The 17,163-nt window shown below is 40.2% G+C and overlaps 1 protein-coding gene across 1 annotated transcript; it reads right to left on the minus strand.

Annotated features, from left to right (window-relative positions):
• Window positions 1-486: 486 nt before the first annotated feature.
• Window positions 487-2,114, minus strand: LOC140877444 (uncharacterized). The gene is made up of 3 exons (XM_073280981.1): window positions 1,398-2,114; window positions 1,037-1,277; window positions 487-668 (listed from the first exon to the last, which is right to left on the minus strand). The coding sequence occupies exons 1-3, from the start codon at window positions 2,112-2,114 to the stop codon at window positions 487-489; spliced, it is 1,140 nt and encodes a 379-aa protein (XP_073137082.1).
• Window positions 2,115-17,163: the final 15,049 nt, after the last annotated feature.

Here is a 17,163-nt window from a genome sequence, read left to right on the forward strand (position 1 = left end):
GAGAGTGAGCCAGAGATGCTCTTTGTGGTCCTCTTCACTTGGTGAATATACGAGAATATCGTCAATAAACACCACCACAAACTTGTATAGCAACGGCTTGAACACTCTATTCATTATGTCCATGAATGGTTCCGGTGCGTTGGTTAATCCGGAAGGCATCCCCATGAACTCTTAATGCCCATACCTTGTCCTGAAGGTTGTTTTCAGAATGTATTTTGCCTTGACTTTCAATTGGTGATAGCCTGACCTTAAATCGAGCTTGTAAAAGACTGTAGCTCCTTTAAGTTGGTCAAACAAATCATCAATCCTTGGGAGAGGATACTTGTTCTTGATTGTGATTTTATTGAGTTCTCGGTAGTCGATACACAACCTCATACTACCATCCTTATTTTTTACAAACAGGACCGGGGCTCCCCAAGGAGATGCACTTGGTCGTATTTGATTTTTATCCAAAAATTCTTGGAGTTTCTCCTTTAATTCTTTCAATTATGCTGGAGCCATTCGATATGGTGACTTTGAGATAGGTGCAGCACCGGGTACCAAATTAATCTCAAATTTCACTTCGCGGTCAGGAATTACTCCAGGGATTTCTTCAGGGAACACATCCGGAAACTCTTGTACTACCGGAATCTCTTCTAATTCAAGTGTAACTTCTTCCTTTACTTCTCCTACCACGGTTAGGTATACTTATTCTACACTATTCATAGCTTTCCAAGTTTGAGAAGGAGATAAAAGAGACTTCTCCTCCTTGACTTTGCCATGATAAATGACTTCGTCGAGGTTTGAAGCTCTCAGTTTGACATTCTTCATGCGACAATCTACTAATTCATGGTTATTTTCCATCCAATCCAATCCTAGAATGGCATCGAATTCTACCATGTTTAGTTGAATCAGTTCAGCTTGAAATATGTGTTCATTGATGCCAATTTTGCAATCTCGGTGTACCATATGTGTTTCAATTGTTTTACTAATAGGATTTGCTACTCTAAAAGGTTCCACCAGTACTTCAGGAATAAATCCTAAATTCTTAGCAAACCTCTAGATATAAAAGAATGTGTAGCACCATAATCAAAAAATACATAAGCAGGAGATTGGTTGATTAAGATGGTACCTGCCACGATATCGTTTGTTTTCTCTGCCTCATCTTGAGTTATGGCAAACACACGTGCGTTAGGATTATTCTCCTTGTGCTCCTTTGGTTTGTTGGATGTAGCATCAACATTTGACCTTGTCCCTCTCTTCAATGGCTCGGGACATTCAGCAATTCGGTGTCCAAACTTCCCACAATTAAAACATGCTCTAGACTTCTTTCGACATTCTCCAAGATGATGGGTATTTTAGGTGGGGCAAATCTTGGCTTCTTGATAGTTGAAGCTAGCAGAAGTGTTCTTGGTTACCCCACTAGCCTGATTGGGTTTCTTGAACGGTTTCTTTCCTTGAGAAGATTGACCAAAGAGAGGTCTCTTACTCTTGTTCTCTTCTTCCCTTCTTTTGATGTCGGTCTCAGCTCGTATCGCGGCTCCCATTAAATCAACAAAGCTTGTAGGCTGGTAGACTGCTAAAGCTGTTTGAATACGATTGTTCAAACCCCGTTTGAAACTGTGCATCTTCAGGATATCATCAGACATAATAGTAGGAGCATATGCCCCGAGTGAGTTGAATTTTGAGGTGTATTCAACCACTGACATATCCAGAGCTTGAGTGCAATTTTCAAACTCACTCAAATTCTGTAGTCTGAATTCAGCCGGATAGTACTGCTTCAAGAATACGTCCCTGAATTGTCGCCATGTAATTGGACCAGCTGCTATCATAGCTGGCGAGACTGCCTCCCACCACTTGGATGTTTTTTCCTCCAAAAAGGGTGTCACTACATCCACCTTAAACTCGTCAGGGATTTCGAGTAGGAAAAGTTGTGTCACAATATTCTTGAGCCAGTTTTGGCCGACCTCTAGGTCTGGATCTCCTTTGAAACTTTGGGCTCGATTCTTCCTCAGTGACTCATATTGGTATTTGACCCCATGTACTTGAGGTCCCATCGGTGGTGGCGGATTGGCATTGGAATTTGGATTTGCCAACCCATGTATTGTGTTAGCCACAATGGCTGCTATGGCCATCAAATCAGCATTATTTAAGCCTAATCATGGTGGAGGTAGTGGGGGCGGCGGCGGCGGCGGCGGCGGCGGCGGAGTGTTCCCTTCATTGTCGTCGTTGCAATTTCTGTAGTGTGGGTTACTGTTGTTGCGTACTGGTCTTCCGTCCATGTCCTACAAGCGCGTAAAGTTTCTAAGATTCTGATAGAGTTATGTATTAGAAGCATAATTGAACAAGTTGGACACATGAATAAGCAAATATTATTCATGGAATTTTAGAATTGGAAATAACAACTGAATTGGAACAACAACTAACAATTCCATTGGAAATTAAAACAACTACTGAATTGGAAATAAGCGACAAAGAAACATAGCTGAGTAACGACGAAGGCATCCATACTAATCTAAGTCTATAACTTCTCCATCCCCCACATCTTTGACGGGATCCTTCTCAACCTCTATCTCTTCTGGATCTTCTTTTGGTTCCTCCTCGGAATCATCTTCCTACAGTTGATTAATGGCATGAATTAGAGTGGCATTTTGATCATTCAATTTCACCACTGTATTCTGTAACTGCTGAACTTGGGCTTGCAGCTATTGGATACGATCTCGCATATGTTGACGACTATGCACCTGTTCGACGCAAGACTGCTGCCTCAACCGCTTCTCAAGCTCCACTTGTTTGGTCAATTGGATAACAACACCGGAGAACATTTATATGGTATCCTGAGATGCCCCCAACTCTCCTTCGTCTGCTTATGCTCCATTTCAGATGCCACCATTTTTTCCTTCGTCTTTCTATGCTCCTCTTCAGACTTAATCACCTGGTTGCGCAGAGCCTCCTCTCGAAAATGTTTGAGGTCAATGTCGTCTCGGAGGTATATATTATCACCCCTCACTTGTTCCAACTCATAAACGTGTTTGTTTGCCCTTTTCTCCCACTCCTGCTGCTCGCGCCTAGCACCAAAAACTTTAGTACAAAGTCGGGTGATCCTATGCTTCTGGTTATCAATGACAAGCTGCCGCATGCGAAAATAACATGAGCACGGGTAAGAGGGAATATTGGCGCCATTTCCTGAAAGAAAACGGAAAGGCTTAGAATATGGAACAAAATATCAGAAATAAGAAAAGCATTATCACATGAACAGTTTCAACTTATCATGCACGAGACGGAATTTTCGGGAATAATTTCCAAAAATGAAAATTTTTGAGATTTTTATGTGACCAAAAAGTGTCGATTATGAGGATCGTGATGCAGTCCACGGAATTGGATTTCGAGTTCTCTACAAAATGTTATAAGCGTTTCAAAAATTTCCTAAAACGACAAAACGCGATTTCGGAGGCCTAAACGATAGAGTTCGGTGAAATAAGAGTTTCATCATCGCGAATGGTATTTATCCATGACTTTGATTCGTGGAATCGTTTCGGAGGGGACTACATTGGCCTTTTGGCCCACTATGAGAAAATGTCACAAATTTTCTAAGGAATTTTCACCTGGATTATGAACGTGTGGGCTCTGATTCCAATTAAATGTCATGCCCCGAGACCTAGACGTATCATCGGATTTGTTTAACATTTCGAAATGTAAAACAACAAGCCATGTAGTATAGAAAATAACCTTCAAACAGTCTTTTACATAACCAAAAATGTCTTTGCAAAATAAGAAAACGATAATAGCGGAAGCGACAATAAAACACAAAATATACTAATAATATCTTCACAGCGTGATCACCAACCCCAGAATGCATGTTGCTCATCCTCTTCCAACTAATCTTCAGTATATGGGGAGGAAGGTAAGGGGGTGAGTGTTTTGGTAAACACTCAGCAAGTGGGAGCCGATCGGACATGATAAACACCAAAATATACACATGTACATATTATAATCTGAAAAAAAATAAGAAAGATGAATCTGACACAAATACAAAGCAAACATTTCACTGATAATTATATGATTTTCCGTGGTTTACTGATCAGTACCCTATATGTTACTCCTCTAAGGGGCGAGGCCAAATGAACGTTTATTATAACCCACCGCATCAGGGCCATATCAAATCAAATCATTGGAAATTTCTTAACCATAAAATGACTCTTAACAGTACAATCCGAATAACTCTAACATGCTCCGAATAATATAACGAATAGCCAACATGTAGTAACCCTATATTGAATCACCTACTAACTGGCAACTAATATCATGCATTAAACTTAATAAAGCAAGAATGCTTAAAAGAGTAAAATGTGCGGAAATATAATCCATAATTTACATATCAGCTTAGTAAAGCAAGTCCAGGCTTAATACTGTAGTGATACAACCAAATCGAAAAGCTTAAAATAAACTGTCTAAAACATTTATACAGCTAAACAAATCCTACTGTATAAGATTTCCTTAAAATTTCCGGCTTTCTAGTCCTGCCTCGAGCTACCGGCTCCGTCCATCCTGCGACCTGCCCCGTGGAATAGGGTGTCCAAGATAATAACTAGGACGTGAGCGCTAACGCCCAGTACATAAACATGAGTAAACATATGTATATGATGCATGCAACCGTGATGACTGGTAAAGGGTCATCTGAAAAGTCATGCTCAGTACCGGCGCCACATGAGTGATGTAACCTCACGGATCAAACTCTGGGTACAACCACACTCGTCTAGTACACTAGAGTAGTCAGACATACATGTCCCCACCGTCGCGGTACTCTCAGTGACAAACTAATAAGTATAGAGCTGAGCGGCTCTATAATCAGGTATAACAAGGTATAGGCTCAACGTGTATATGCACATGAAATATGAATATGGAAAGCGATAAATCATATATCATGTCATATAATAATGCCAAGTAAATGCAACATATAAATATGAACACTCGCTGGAAATCTCAGTCAATGTATACGTACATAACACCGAAGTTTGAACTAAGCTGGAAAAAGACAACCCCTAGCTGTCCTAGGTCAAAGCCCGACCCGACCTAGCCCAACCCCGAGCTCTTCCTTCCCGATCTCCCGAGCTACTCTTTCCCGAACTCCTGAGCTACTCCTTCCCGAGCAGAAATATAAAGTGAGATGGAAGTGGTGTGAAAATATCTGAACCCTCAGCTCCTATTTATAGACAAAAAATCTGGGGTGTTCGGGATTCTCGAGCCAATGTCGAGACGTCCGATATCATGTTTGAACGCCACGTATCAAATGCTTGAGCTGAGTCATTACCCTTTTTGACACCTCATGCTTAGGCGCCAGCCATCACTCATGCAAGAGTCCACACACCTGCCTGCCTGTCCTTGAGGGTACGGGCTTCCCTAATAGCAGTTTGGGATTCCCTAGCAGCAGGTCGGGATTCCCTAGCAGCTTTTAAAAGTTCCTTATTAACGGAATTCCCTAGCAGCAGAATTACCTAGCCGTAGAATCCCTAGCAGGAGAACTCCCTAACATCTGAACCCCTAGCAAGAGAACTCCCTAGCTAAAGAATCCTTAGCCGTAAAATCCCTAGCAGAAGATTCCCTAGATGCTCATGTTTCCCTTGCTACTCGAATTTTCCTAGCTGCTCATATTCCCTAGCTTCTCCAATTCCCTAGCTACTCATATTCCCTAGCTGCTCATTAATTCAGCAGTTTAGATCATACCCTTAATCATGATTATCATATTATTATCTTAAAATGAAATCTGGGTTACTACATTCTCCCCACCTTTAGATATTTCATCCGCGAAATAAAATCTGAAGACAAATTAAGATAATAATATGAAACAGAAAATAATGTTTTATTACAACAAACGGTAATTACACCTTTACTTGGTAATTAAAAGTACAAAGCAAACTGATAAGTGCAATTTATGCACTTAATTTATATATGATTTCGCTTGAATTTTTTGATGTATCGAGTGGATATTATGTGTATTAGTTTTTGTTTTTGTGAGTTGTAAGGATTGGTGTAAAAGTAGCAAGAAGAAGCGGAAGGATGCATTATGAAGTATCAATTTCAAAAAATTACTGGGAAATATTGAGGCATCAAAATCCAATCTTAACCGTTCATAATATATTTTATGATGTTTGGAAGCTTCTGTCAAAATTTCAGCTTAATCCGACGGTTAGATTGAAAAATATGATTTTTTTAAAATTTTCGCGCGATACAGATTTTCTAACCTGAGAGGCATGCGCGGGCGCCCCTCTCTTCAGGCGCGGGCGCGCCATCGCAAAATTCAGTTTTTTGGGTTTTTCGGGAAGAAAACCTTCGGAATTTCGTGGGTTTTTATTTATTGGATTTGAATCACATATAAAAGGTATTTTTTTGCACACAATTGAAAGGGAAGCTGCAGCACATCAGAGAAGAATCACACGCACGATCGAGAGAGAAATTTGAAGAAAAAATCTGCGCAAACTTGAAGAGAAAATCTGGAACAAGGAAGAAGATTGCGTTATCCGGACACGGCATCGCATCTTTGGATTTGTTTTCTTTATCTTTTCGCATTAAATTTTGATTTGATGTCTAGTTTCATGAACATGAATTGTTTTTGCAATATTTTGATTATGAACTAAATTTTTAGAGTCTAGAAGGACGATGGAACCTGGTGTAGACTCTTCTACGAGTTTTTGATATTTTTGGATTTAATTCTAGTAGATTAATTATTTTTCTAGAATTGATTGTCTTTTCAATTACTTGATCAATAATTGATTTGTTATATTTATCTGAAATCCGCACTCGGGAGAGGGGATTTTGAATAGGACCAATAGAAATTACACTGTTAATTGTTTATATAACTCGGGAGATTATATATCATTAATGGAGCCTTAGGAAGAACATCGTTTTTCACATATCATTAAGACTAAATTTTTTATAGGGATATTGGAATTGAATCTTAGTTGATACACATTATTTGTTGCTCGGGAGAGGGAAATAATATAATTAAGTATTCTTGTCTATTAATTGAATGGAATTCATGAAGATAAATTAATTAGAAGTAGTTCCTGGATGTATAAGCGTGCCATGCGATCATAAGAATACTCCCGGTTGTAAGGAATAAAGTGTTTTGATTTCGTCAAACGGTCAACAACGACCCAGATAGCATCACACTGGCGTGAAGTCATAGGCAAGTGGGTGACAAAATCCATAGTCACGTGCTCCCACTTCCATTCGAGAATATCAAGATTCTGCAGTAATCCACCTGGTCGTCGGTGTTCAGCCTTGACTTGTTGACAAACAAGACATCGAGAAACAAATTGATACACACTCCGCTTCATCCCCTTCCACCAAAACCTAGTTCGCAAGTTCTTATACATTTTCATACTTTCAGGATGAACTAATAATCGACTCCTGTGATCTTGAGAAAGAATATCGTTCCTGAGCTCCGCATCATCAGGTACAACCACTTGATTCGATAAGCACAATAAACCATCTTCCTGATAATGGAATCCAGATGTATTAACTCCATTGGCTAGATCTTCCAAACGCTGAGTCTTAACATCAGATATCTGAGCTTCTCTGATCCGAGAGTACAATGCTGGCTCAGATAAAATAGTATACAAACGAATTACATTTCTCCCTTTCTTGTGCTTGAGCATAAAACTCAGAGAACAACATTCCTGAATCATATGAGATAAATCACTAGTCTGAAGTGCAGAAAGTCTCACCTGCCAACTCAAGGCATCAACATTAAGATTAGCAGAAACTGGATGATACTTAATTTCACAATCATAATCTTTCAGTAAATCCATCCAGCGTCTCTGTAGCATATTCAACTCCGCCAGAGTGAATAAATACTTCAGACTCTTATGGTCCGTAAACATCTCAAATTTCTCGCCATAAAAATAATGCCTCTAGATCTTGAGTGCAAATACAATGGATTCTAACTCGAGATCATGCACCGGATAATTCACCTCATGCGTCTTCAACTGCCTAGAAGCATAGGCGATAACATGTATGCGCTGTGTCAAAATACATCCTAATCCCTGACTAGAGGCATCAGAATAGACAATATAACCTCCTGATCCAGAAGGTAGATCTAGCACAGGTGCAGTAGTAAGACGTCTACGCAGCTCGTGAAATGACTCCTCACAATCCGAGGACCATATGAAGGCAACATCTTTCCATGTAAGATGAGTCAAAGGCCTGGCCAACTGTGCAAAATTCTCGATGAACCAACGGTAATAACCAGCTAGACCCAAGAAACTTCGAATCTCAGCAACCGTTGTCGGACAAGACCAGTTCAGCTGTGAGACCTCGGTTCTAAACATCTAATCTCAGATTAAACAACAATAGAGCATACAAGATCCAAGATTAAAAGCAAAGTTTTTTTTAAAAGGGGGTGCTGCCCTCGGTGGTAGAAAACTACCGATCGGGCGCGGCCAAAACAACAACCTGCTGTTTGGCTCAAAAGGGGGGTGCACTCGGTCCGCTAAAAATAGTCGACTGTGCGCTCCCTGCTGCAGAACCAAAACAGAACAGAAACCAAAAAATTAAGCTTGGAAACTCAATCCAAAAGCCATTCCAAACTTAACAAGTTACATATTACAAGCGACGACAACATTCAATCCGTAATATTCGTATAATAGAAACTACAAACAACAAGTTTGAGTTCAAACATTCTTAAAATCATAACTAGATTGAAATGCTGACACGACTTCTAAACCGAGTCCTACTACTAACTCTCACTCTTGATGCTAACCAGGTCTTCGCTGACTTGATCCTGCCTCACCTGTTGCCAAGTACACATACAAAACAAAGCAACAGCCGGATAACTCCAGTGAGAATGATATTCCCAGTAAAAGCAACATAACATGTAATACAATTAATATATCAACAACATTCTTCAAGACAACATAATCAAATCAAGACAAATGATATGCATGTCTTTAAATCGGAATATCAATTCTGATAAACGAGGGATTGCTGCTCTACTTTTGGGATCCCGAGGATGAGATCACATAATGACTCATCGACTCTCCCAATCGAGGTGGTGTCACGTATCCCAATCCCCTAGACTTTGGTGTGACCATAAGGAGTATGCTGACACTAGGCGAACCTCTACGCCTAGGCCACTCGCTTAAATCCCCCAAAACGTCTAACATAAAAAGGGTTGTTCTGCCCGCTAAAGTCAAAGGTTTGGCTCAAGATGAATGCATAAGAAACATAAAACATAAGCCACATAACAAAAGCTCAATCAATCAACAAAATACAAGTTCCATATGCTAGAACAAGTATTGATGCAAGTATGTGATTTTAAGGGAAAACTCGAGAACCAACTGTCCCGAGTATGCTATCCCGCTAATGATGACTGCTTGTACCTTTCAATGCAAGTAGCTCCAACTCTGGATAAGCTACAACAAAAGGTTATATCAGAAACTATACAACCTAAAAACAACAACTACTCAAGGTAATCTCTTTATCGTTCATCGTCCAACTCTTCGACGATCCAATGCTGCTAACACAGGGCTCGAAAAACTCCAAACGAATCTGTATGGAGGCAAAGAAGATCAACAACGACGATCAAAACTCAATAGCCAAAGTTCTACGATTAAAAAACGGTTCAAAATCCCAAAACTCAAACCGGCGGCATAACGGCTATAAACTAAACAAACCGAAAATGCACATCAGTACAATGACGATATCAACTCATATCAATGCTAAGACAACAATAACAAAGCAATTCAAACACATATCAAAACCTCATTTTTTAAAATAGGCTTCCAAAAATCATAACAAATCCGAACGTCGCTCTATTTCAAAACTGATTGAGAATAAACGATCAGAACTCTGCCAAGAACAACATACTCGAAACTCAATCGATTCTAACAACATCTGAAAAATAGAATGTATCTGATCGTAGAAAAACTTACGATATAACGAAGCTCTCGCTGCAGTGATCGCTAATCTGCCTTCAGAAATAAATTCCAACGGACGGATCGAGCTCGGATTGAAATCTCAAAGCTTGGAAAGGTGTTGGGGCGTATTCAATGGTGGGAATCGGCTAAGGGAAGATGAATGTATGAATGAAGACTAGTCAACTAGAGTAGATAATATATTAAAATCCAATTTTTCACTTTAGTCCCTGAAATTTCCAAAATTTGCAAAATAGACCCTGATCAAAATCAAGTCGGCTCTTGAACTCTGTAATCTCCGATTAACTCAAATAAGCTAAATTAAGATAAAATCGGTGCGTTACAATTCTCTCCCTATAAGAAGAGATTTCATCCTCGAAATAAATAAGAATCACAACTCATAAGATAGAATAAAGAATAAAATATAGTAAGAAGAACTCACGTCATCCGAATAACTCCGAAAATCGCTGTCTCATGTCAGATTCTGTCTCCCTAGTAGCTTCCTTGACTTCATTACGGCTCCAATGCACTTTCACCAATGGAATCAACTTGGTTCTGAGCTGCTTCTCCTTCCGATCAAGGATCTGAATTGGTTATTCACAATAACTCAGAGTCTCGTCTAACTCGGCTTCATCAGGCTGAAGAATATGAGAAGGATCTGGATGATACTTCCATAGCATATAGACGTGAAAAACGTCGTGAATACCAGATAAAGATGGAGGAAGTGCAAGTCTATAGTCAAGATCGCCTAACTTCTCGAGAATCTCGTACGGCCTGATAAATCTCGGAGATAACTTTCCTCTCTTACCAAATCTGACAGTGCCTCTGAAAGGAGAAATCTTAAGGAAAACTCGGTCTCCCTGCTCGAAACTCAGAGGTCTACGTCTGACATTCGCCTACTTTGCATGTCTATCCTGAGCTGATTTCATTCTCATCTGAATGATCTTTATTTGCTCTGCCATATCCCTAAGCATATCCGGTCCCAAATCAGGTGACTCGGACAAATAATCCCAAAACAACGGAGATCGGCACTTCTTGCCGTACAATGCCTAAAAAAGCTCCATACCGATACTCGCTTGAAAGCTTTTGTTGTAAGAAAACTCAACAAGAGGCAAGGAATCCTGCCAACTAGTGCCAAAGTCTAGCACTACTGCTCGAAGCATATCCTTTAACGTCTAGATAGTCTGCTCTGACTGTCCATCGGTCTGAGGATGATAAGCTTTACTCAGATGCAAACGAGTACCAAGTGCCTCCTGAAGAATGTGCCAAAAGTGCGAAGTGAATCTAGGGTCTCGGTCTGAAACGATCAACTTCGGCACACCATGAAATCTCAGAACATTGCTTACATACAACTCAGCCATCTTATCGTGACGATACGTCATCCTGTACGGAATAAAACAAGCAGACTTCGTCAATCGGTCAATCACTACCCAAATAGCATCGCATCCTCAAACAGATCGTGGTAGATTCGTGACGAAATCCATAGAAATGTGATCCCATTTCCATTCAAGAACAGATAGGCTATGCAACAGACCACCCGGTCGCTTCCTTTCTGCTTTCACTTGCTGACAGTTCAAACATCGAGATACAAACCTCGCAATATCTCTCTTCATTATCTTCCACCAAAACTGATTCTTCAGATCGTTATACATCTTACGACCTCCAGGGTGAACACTGAACCGACTGCAATGAGCCTCTCGGAGAATACGCTGCCTCAACTCCAAAATATCAGTCACAACAATACGGTTATTCACAAACAAAACATCATCTCTAACCTGGAATTCAGACTGATGCCCAGATCTGACTTTCTTTACTGAAATTTGAATGCTTGGATCAGACTTCTGTGCTTCTTTGATCAATACAAATAGCTCTGGCTCAGCTTGAATAACACATACTCTGATAGTATCTCTATCTGTTTCAAACTCTAAACCAGAAGTGCAACAATCATCGATAAACTGAGAAACACCGATAGTAGAAAGAGATAAAGAACAAATCCTTCGGCTCAAGGCATCTGCAACTGCATTCGACTTTCCCAGATAATACTTGATTTCAAAATCGAAATCCTTCAACAGATGTAACCATCTTCTCTGTCTCATGTTTAGCTCTGCTTGTGAAAACAAGTACTTAAGACTCTTATGATTAGAAAAGATCTCAAAAGACTCACCATAAAGATAATGACGCCAGATCTTCAAAGCAAATACAATCGCAGCGAGTTCAAGATCATGAACCGGATAACGATTCTCGTGCGGCTTCAACTGCCTCGATGCATACACTATCACATGCTTATGCTGCATAAGAACACATCCAAGCCTCGGTTAAAAGCATCACAATACATAGTGAAACCTCCAGTACCTTTTGGAATAGAAAGAATCGGAGCACTGGTCAGTCTCCTCTTCAGATCAACAAAGCTAGCCTCGCAATCTACAGTCCAGATAAAAGACGCATTATTTTGAGTCAACTGGGTAATCGGTTTGGCAATAGACGAGAATCCCTCGATGAATCGACGATAATAACCAGCTAAACCCATAAAGCTTCAAATCTCAGGTACTGATGTCGGTCTAGGCCAATTCATAACCGATTCGATCTTGCTGGGATCGACAGAAATACCATCTCCAGAAATAATGTGACCGAGAAAGACAACTCGATCCAACCAGATCTCACACTTAGATAGCTTGGAAAATAACTGCTCAACTCGTAAAATCTGCAAAACGGTCCTCAAATGCTCTGCGTGGTCAGTACGGTTCTTTGAGTAGATAATAATATCATCGATGAAGATAATAACAAACTCATCTAAATAGTGCTGAAAGATACGGTTCATCAAACCCATAAAAACCGCAGGAGCATTAGTCAAACCGAACGGCATGACTATAAACTCAAAATGACCACACCTCGTCCTGAATGCGGTCTTAGAAACATCTTCATCTCGCACTCTCAGCTGATGATAACCTGACCTCAGATCAATCTTCGAATAGACAGAAGAACCCAGCAGCTGATAAAAAAGGTCATCTATTCGGGGTAAAGGATAACTGTTCTTGACTGTAGCCTGATTCAGTTGACGGTAGTCAATATAGAGCCGCATAGAACCATCCTTTTTCCGAACAAACAGAACAGAAGCACCCCAAGGCGATACACTAGGTCTGATGTATCCCTTGGCAATCAAATCCTCAAGCTGTTCCTTCAATTCTCTCAGTTAAATCGGTGCCATACGATAAGGAACTTTGGAAATAGGTTGAGTACCTGACACTAAATCGATGCTGAATTCGATCTCTCGAATAGGCGGAAATCCTGTAATATCTTCCGGAAACACATCAGCAAATTCTCTAACCACTAGTATATCAACCAACTCAGGGCTAGATTTCAGTACATCAACTGCATAAACCAAAAATCCCTCTGCACCTCTCTGTAACAAACGAGTCATAGATAACACTGAAATCAAATAAATTCTAGATCGAGAACACTTATCAAAGAATTTCCACTCGTCTTCCATTTCAGGTATGAATCTGACAATCTTCAGAAAACAATCGACTGTTGCCTTGTACTTGGTTAAAGCATCTATACCGACAATACAATAAAAATCTGACAGCCCAAGTACAATACAGTCGAAATCTAACAACTTTCACTCAAAACAAAGTTCACAGTTCCTGACTAGTCTGACAAAAACAATTCCTCCACCCAAAGGTGAAGTAACAGCTACTACGGTATGCAACAACTCAGTTTGCAAAGCATGCATCAACACAAATTTTTCAGAGATAAAGGAATGAGAAGCACATGTATCTATCAATACATGAGCAGAATAACCGAAAATTGAACAGTTATCTGCTATAACATCGTCTGGTGCTGCCTGAGCCTGATCCTCTGTCAAAGCAAAGACTCGTGCCTACTGTCTCAGAGGCTGGTTTGCACTAGGGTTACCTCCCCGTCTGTTCTGCTGCTGAGGCTGAAAGGAGTGAAATGCAGAAGACTGTCGCTCAGGCTGAGCTGTAGGTCTAGATGAAAAACCCACTCTGAGCTCGATCTCTACTACGCTAAGGGTACACCTTAGAAAAGTTTCTCGGTTGCTGACAGGTATTGCAGTTCCCAAAGACTCCTACACACTGATCCAGGGAGTGTCTACCCCCACACTTGTTGCAAAACAAGGATGAAGATCCAGAACCTTGTCCTGAACCGAATTTCTTGGAACCACTGGAACTATAAGAATTGTTCCCCTGCCTCTTGAACTGTTTCCCTCTTGCTTTGTAATGATCCTTTCTGTTTCCCCCACTGCTTCCTCCTTCGTACCTCTGTGGTTGGTTCTGATACTGAGGTGGTTGATTTTGATACTGAGACGGTTGATTCTGAGACTGTCTCTGCTGCTGTGGTACCATCTGATTTCCTCTCTGTCTCCACAAACCCGCTTCAGCTTCTTTTGCGTGATTCATGGAGTCCGCAAAGTTATCAGGCCTAGCAGTGTTTTACCAACGTGAAGATGTCGAGATTCAATCCGTTGATGAACTGATCCGCTTTGGCTTCTTCACTGTCGGCAATGTGCGGTGCCAAACGCAACAGACTGTCAAACTTGGCTACGTACTCCTCAATGTTCAAGTTCCCTTGCCTCAGATTGGCAAACTCGGCTCCTTTGTCCTTTCGGTACGAAATAGGGAAAAACCGCTTATAAAATTCAGATTTGAAAAGAGTCCAATTAACAACTGTACCTCAATTCTCCATGGATCTCTTTGTCGTGATCCACCAGTTCTTAGCAACATCACGAAGCTGATGAATAACTAACCTAGTTCGGTGGTCGTCAGAGTAATCATGGGAATCGAACAACTGATCAATGTCGTCCAACCAACTTTCACAATCAACCGGATTCTCTGTACCTAACAACAAAGGTGGATTAAACGACTAAAACCTCTTCAGCAAGGTTTCCATAGGAGTCGCTGTAGCATCCATCTGCTCAGTTTCAGTAATGGCTTGCTCATTCGAAGGAGTAACTGGCGGTGGGTTTCTGTTAATAACTCGACGAGGACCCATCTGATAATCAAAGGTTAGGACACGATATATCTCAATTGTTACCAATCGGTGCCCTTTCAACCTCTCAGAAAATCGGATACCAATCGATAAACAAAAACATTTATATCTCAAGTAGATCATGCTTTATAAATTTAAATCACATAGTCATGTAATTCTCAATAATAAAGCATGCTCGCATGGAATTAAATAAACATTTAAATAACTCAATCACATGCGAGGAGCCAATACATGTGGACTTTGAAAGAGTGGGTGCCCGGTGAGCCAACTTGTGGCTAAGGGCTTTGATGACTCTTTGTATAAACAATCTTTTGTTTAATATTATTTACACTTTTATTAATGGCAATGACTTTATCTTTCTTCATATTGTTATATTGTGATATACTATTGTTGTTTTGATAAAGACCTTGAATATACTATAGTGTATGTAAGATGTGGTAGAACATGGAGATGTCTATCATGAAACACATCTTATAGTCACTGTATATTCTAAACTGTTCCTAGTCGATTGAGCCGTCCGATAATAAGGATAAGGATCGCTCGAGTTTGAGACTAGCATTTGCGATGCGGAGTACCACGTTTCATTGGTAAGGAACATAGAGATGTTCGAAGCATGCAAATGGATATTCATATGATGAATGATCGAACTACCCTATCCAGACTTTCCAAGTGGTTATCACTTATCGAGTGGATAAAGTCCGCGGTTTTGGTTGTACACCATTAGTCCTTACTACATGAAACATCATTGAGACTCTATATGCTAGTACTGTGCTTTGACTCGTTTACCGACTCTATTGGGGTCATCAGGTGTCGGGATTGGGTACAGTTACAACACATATAGGAGTCGATGCTTTGTTGTCAAGGATTCACCACATACTTGCGAGTGTGGATATCCTATGCGATCTGAGGAGATATTAGTGTGACGAATCTCTGGCCAAAGTACATGATGTGATTTAAGAAATGGTTTCTTAGTAGCACATGCGATGTCACTATTTGATCTTCGAGATGTATTGCATAGTTATCGAATCTCGAGCGACTCTCGATATACCAATGGTTGTTGATTCGATCGGGATATATGGATGAAGGGACTGTACTGTACGCTAACCAAAATCTATTGGTTCTTGTAGGCACTATCAGTGATACCTAGGGAATCATGGGGCGATGTTGCTAGACGCTCTTACCATGATTCGATGGGCAAGTCGGAAATTGTTGTTCCGAGTCACAAGGAGTTGTGAGCCCACGGCTAGCTGTATCCCTGAACCATTGAGGGTCACACAGTGTAATGGATTTTTAATCCCCGTTGAGATAGTTAAATTTAAAGAGTTAAATTTAATGAACGAAGAAGTTGGACTTCTTATTTAAGAGTAGAGGAGTAAGATTTCCTAAAATGACATAGGGATGGCCATTTTGGGAAATCACTGAATTCGGATTCAGAAAAATTTATCTTGACATTAAAAGGTGCAGAAATGGTTTCTATGCACATTGGTGAAATCGGTTTATCAATCGGAGTCACGATGAATTTTATATTAATTTCTGAACATGCGGGCTTTGCTTGTCGGGCTTGAACTTATGACTAATGGGCCCTAAGCTGTTAGTGGCCTACATTATAAATAAGTTATTGTAGTACAGAAATTATAGACAACAGGTCACAAGAATTTTCGAAAACCCTAGTTAATTTTCTAAAAGGTGGCCGCCCCCTCTCCCTTTGCTCGAAAAGAAATCCAGCCTGTGATTTTGAATTACAGTCTGGTTTAACGGATCAAATTCGTTAATCTCTTCATAGAAACTTCTGATAGATTTTCTAGTGCAATCTATCAGAGGGATTAAATATCCGTTCGTGGACCTGATTGAAGAACAGTTCGTCCATCAGTTCTAGGGATATACAACGAGAGCAGAGAAATCTGTTGGTGTCCAAAATCTCGATTCGAGATTAAAGGTAAAAATTTTATAATTGTTATTTAATTTTTACACACACAATTTAATCGTAAGGTTGATACCTATTATGGAATCGTTCCATATAAAAAAATTTTAAACTTCCGCTGCACCGGGTATCAATCCTAATTGATCTGATCGCCGTGTTCTACAACAGACTTGAACTACCCCGCTCACTCTAGTTCAACCAAGAATCTTATCTCTCTGATACCACTTAATGTGAGACCTCGGTTCTAAACATCTAATCTCAATTAAACAAAAATAGAGCATACAAGATCAAAGATTAAAAGCAATGTTTTTTTTAAAAAAGGGTGCCGCGCTCGGTCGGTAG

Source organism: Henckelia pumila, chromosome 2, assembly GCF_033568475.1.
Source record: "Henckelia pumila isolate YLH828 chromosome 2, ASM3356847v2, whole genome shotgun sequence".
NCBI classification, from domain to species: domain Eukaryota; kingdom Viridiplantae; phylum Streptophyta; class Magnoliopsida; order Lamiales; family Gesneriaceae; genus Henckelia; species Henckelia pumila.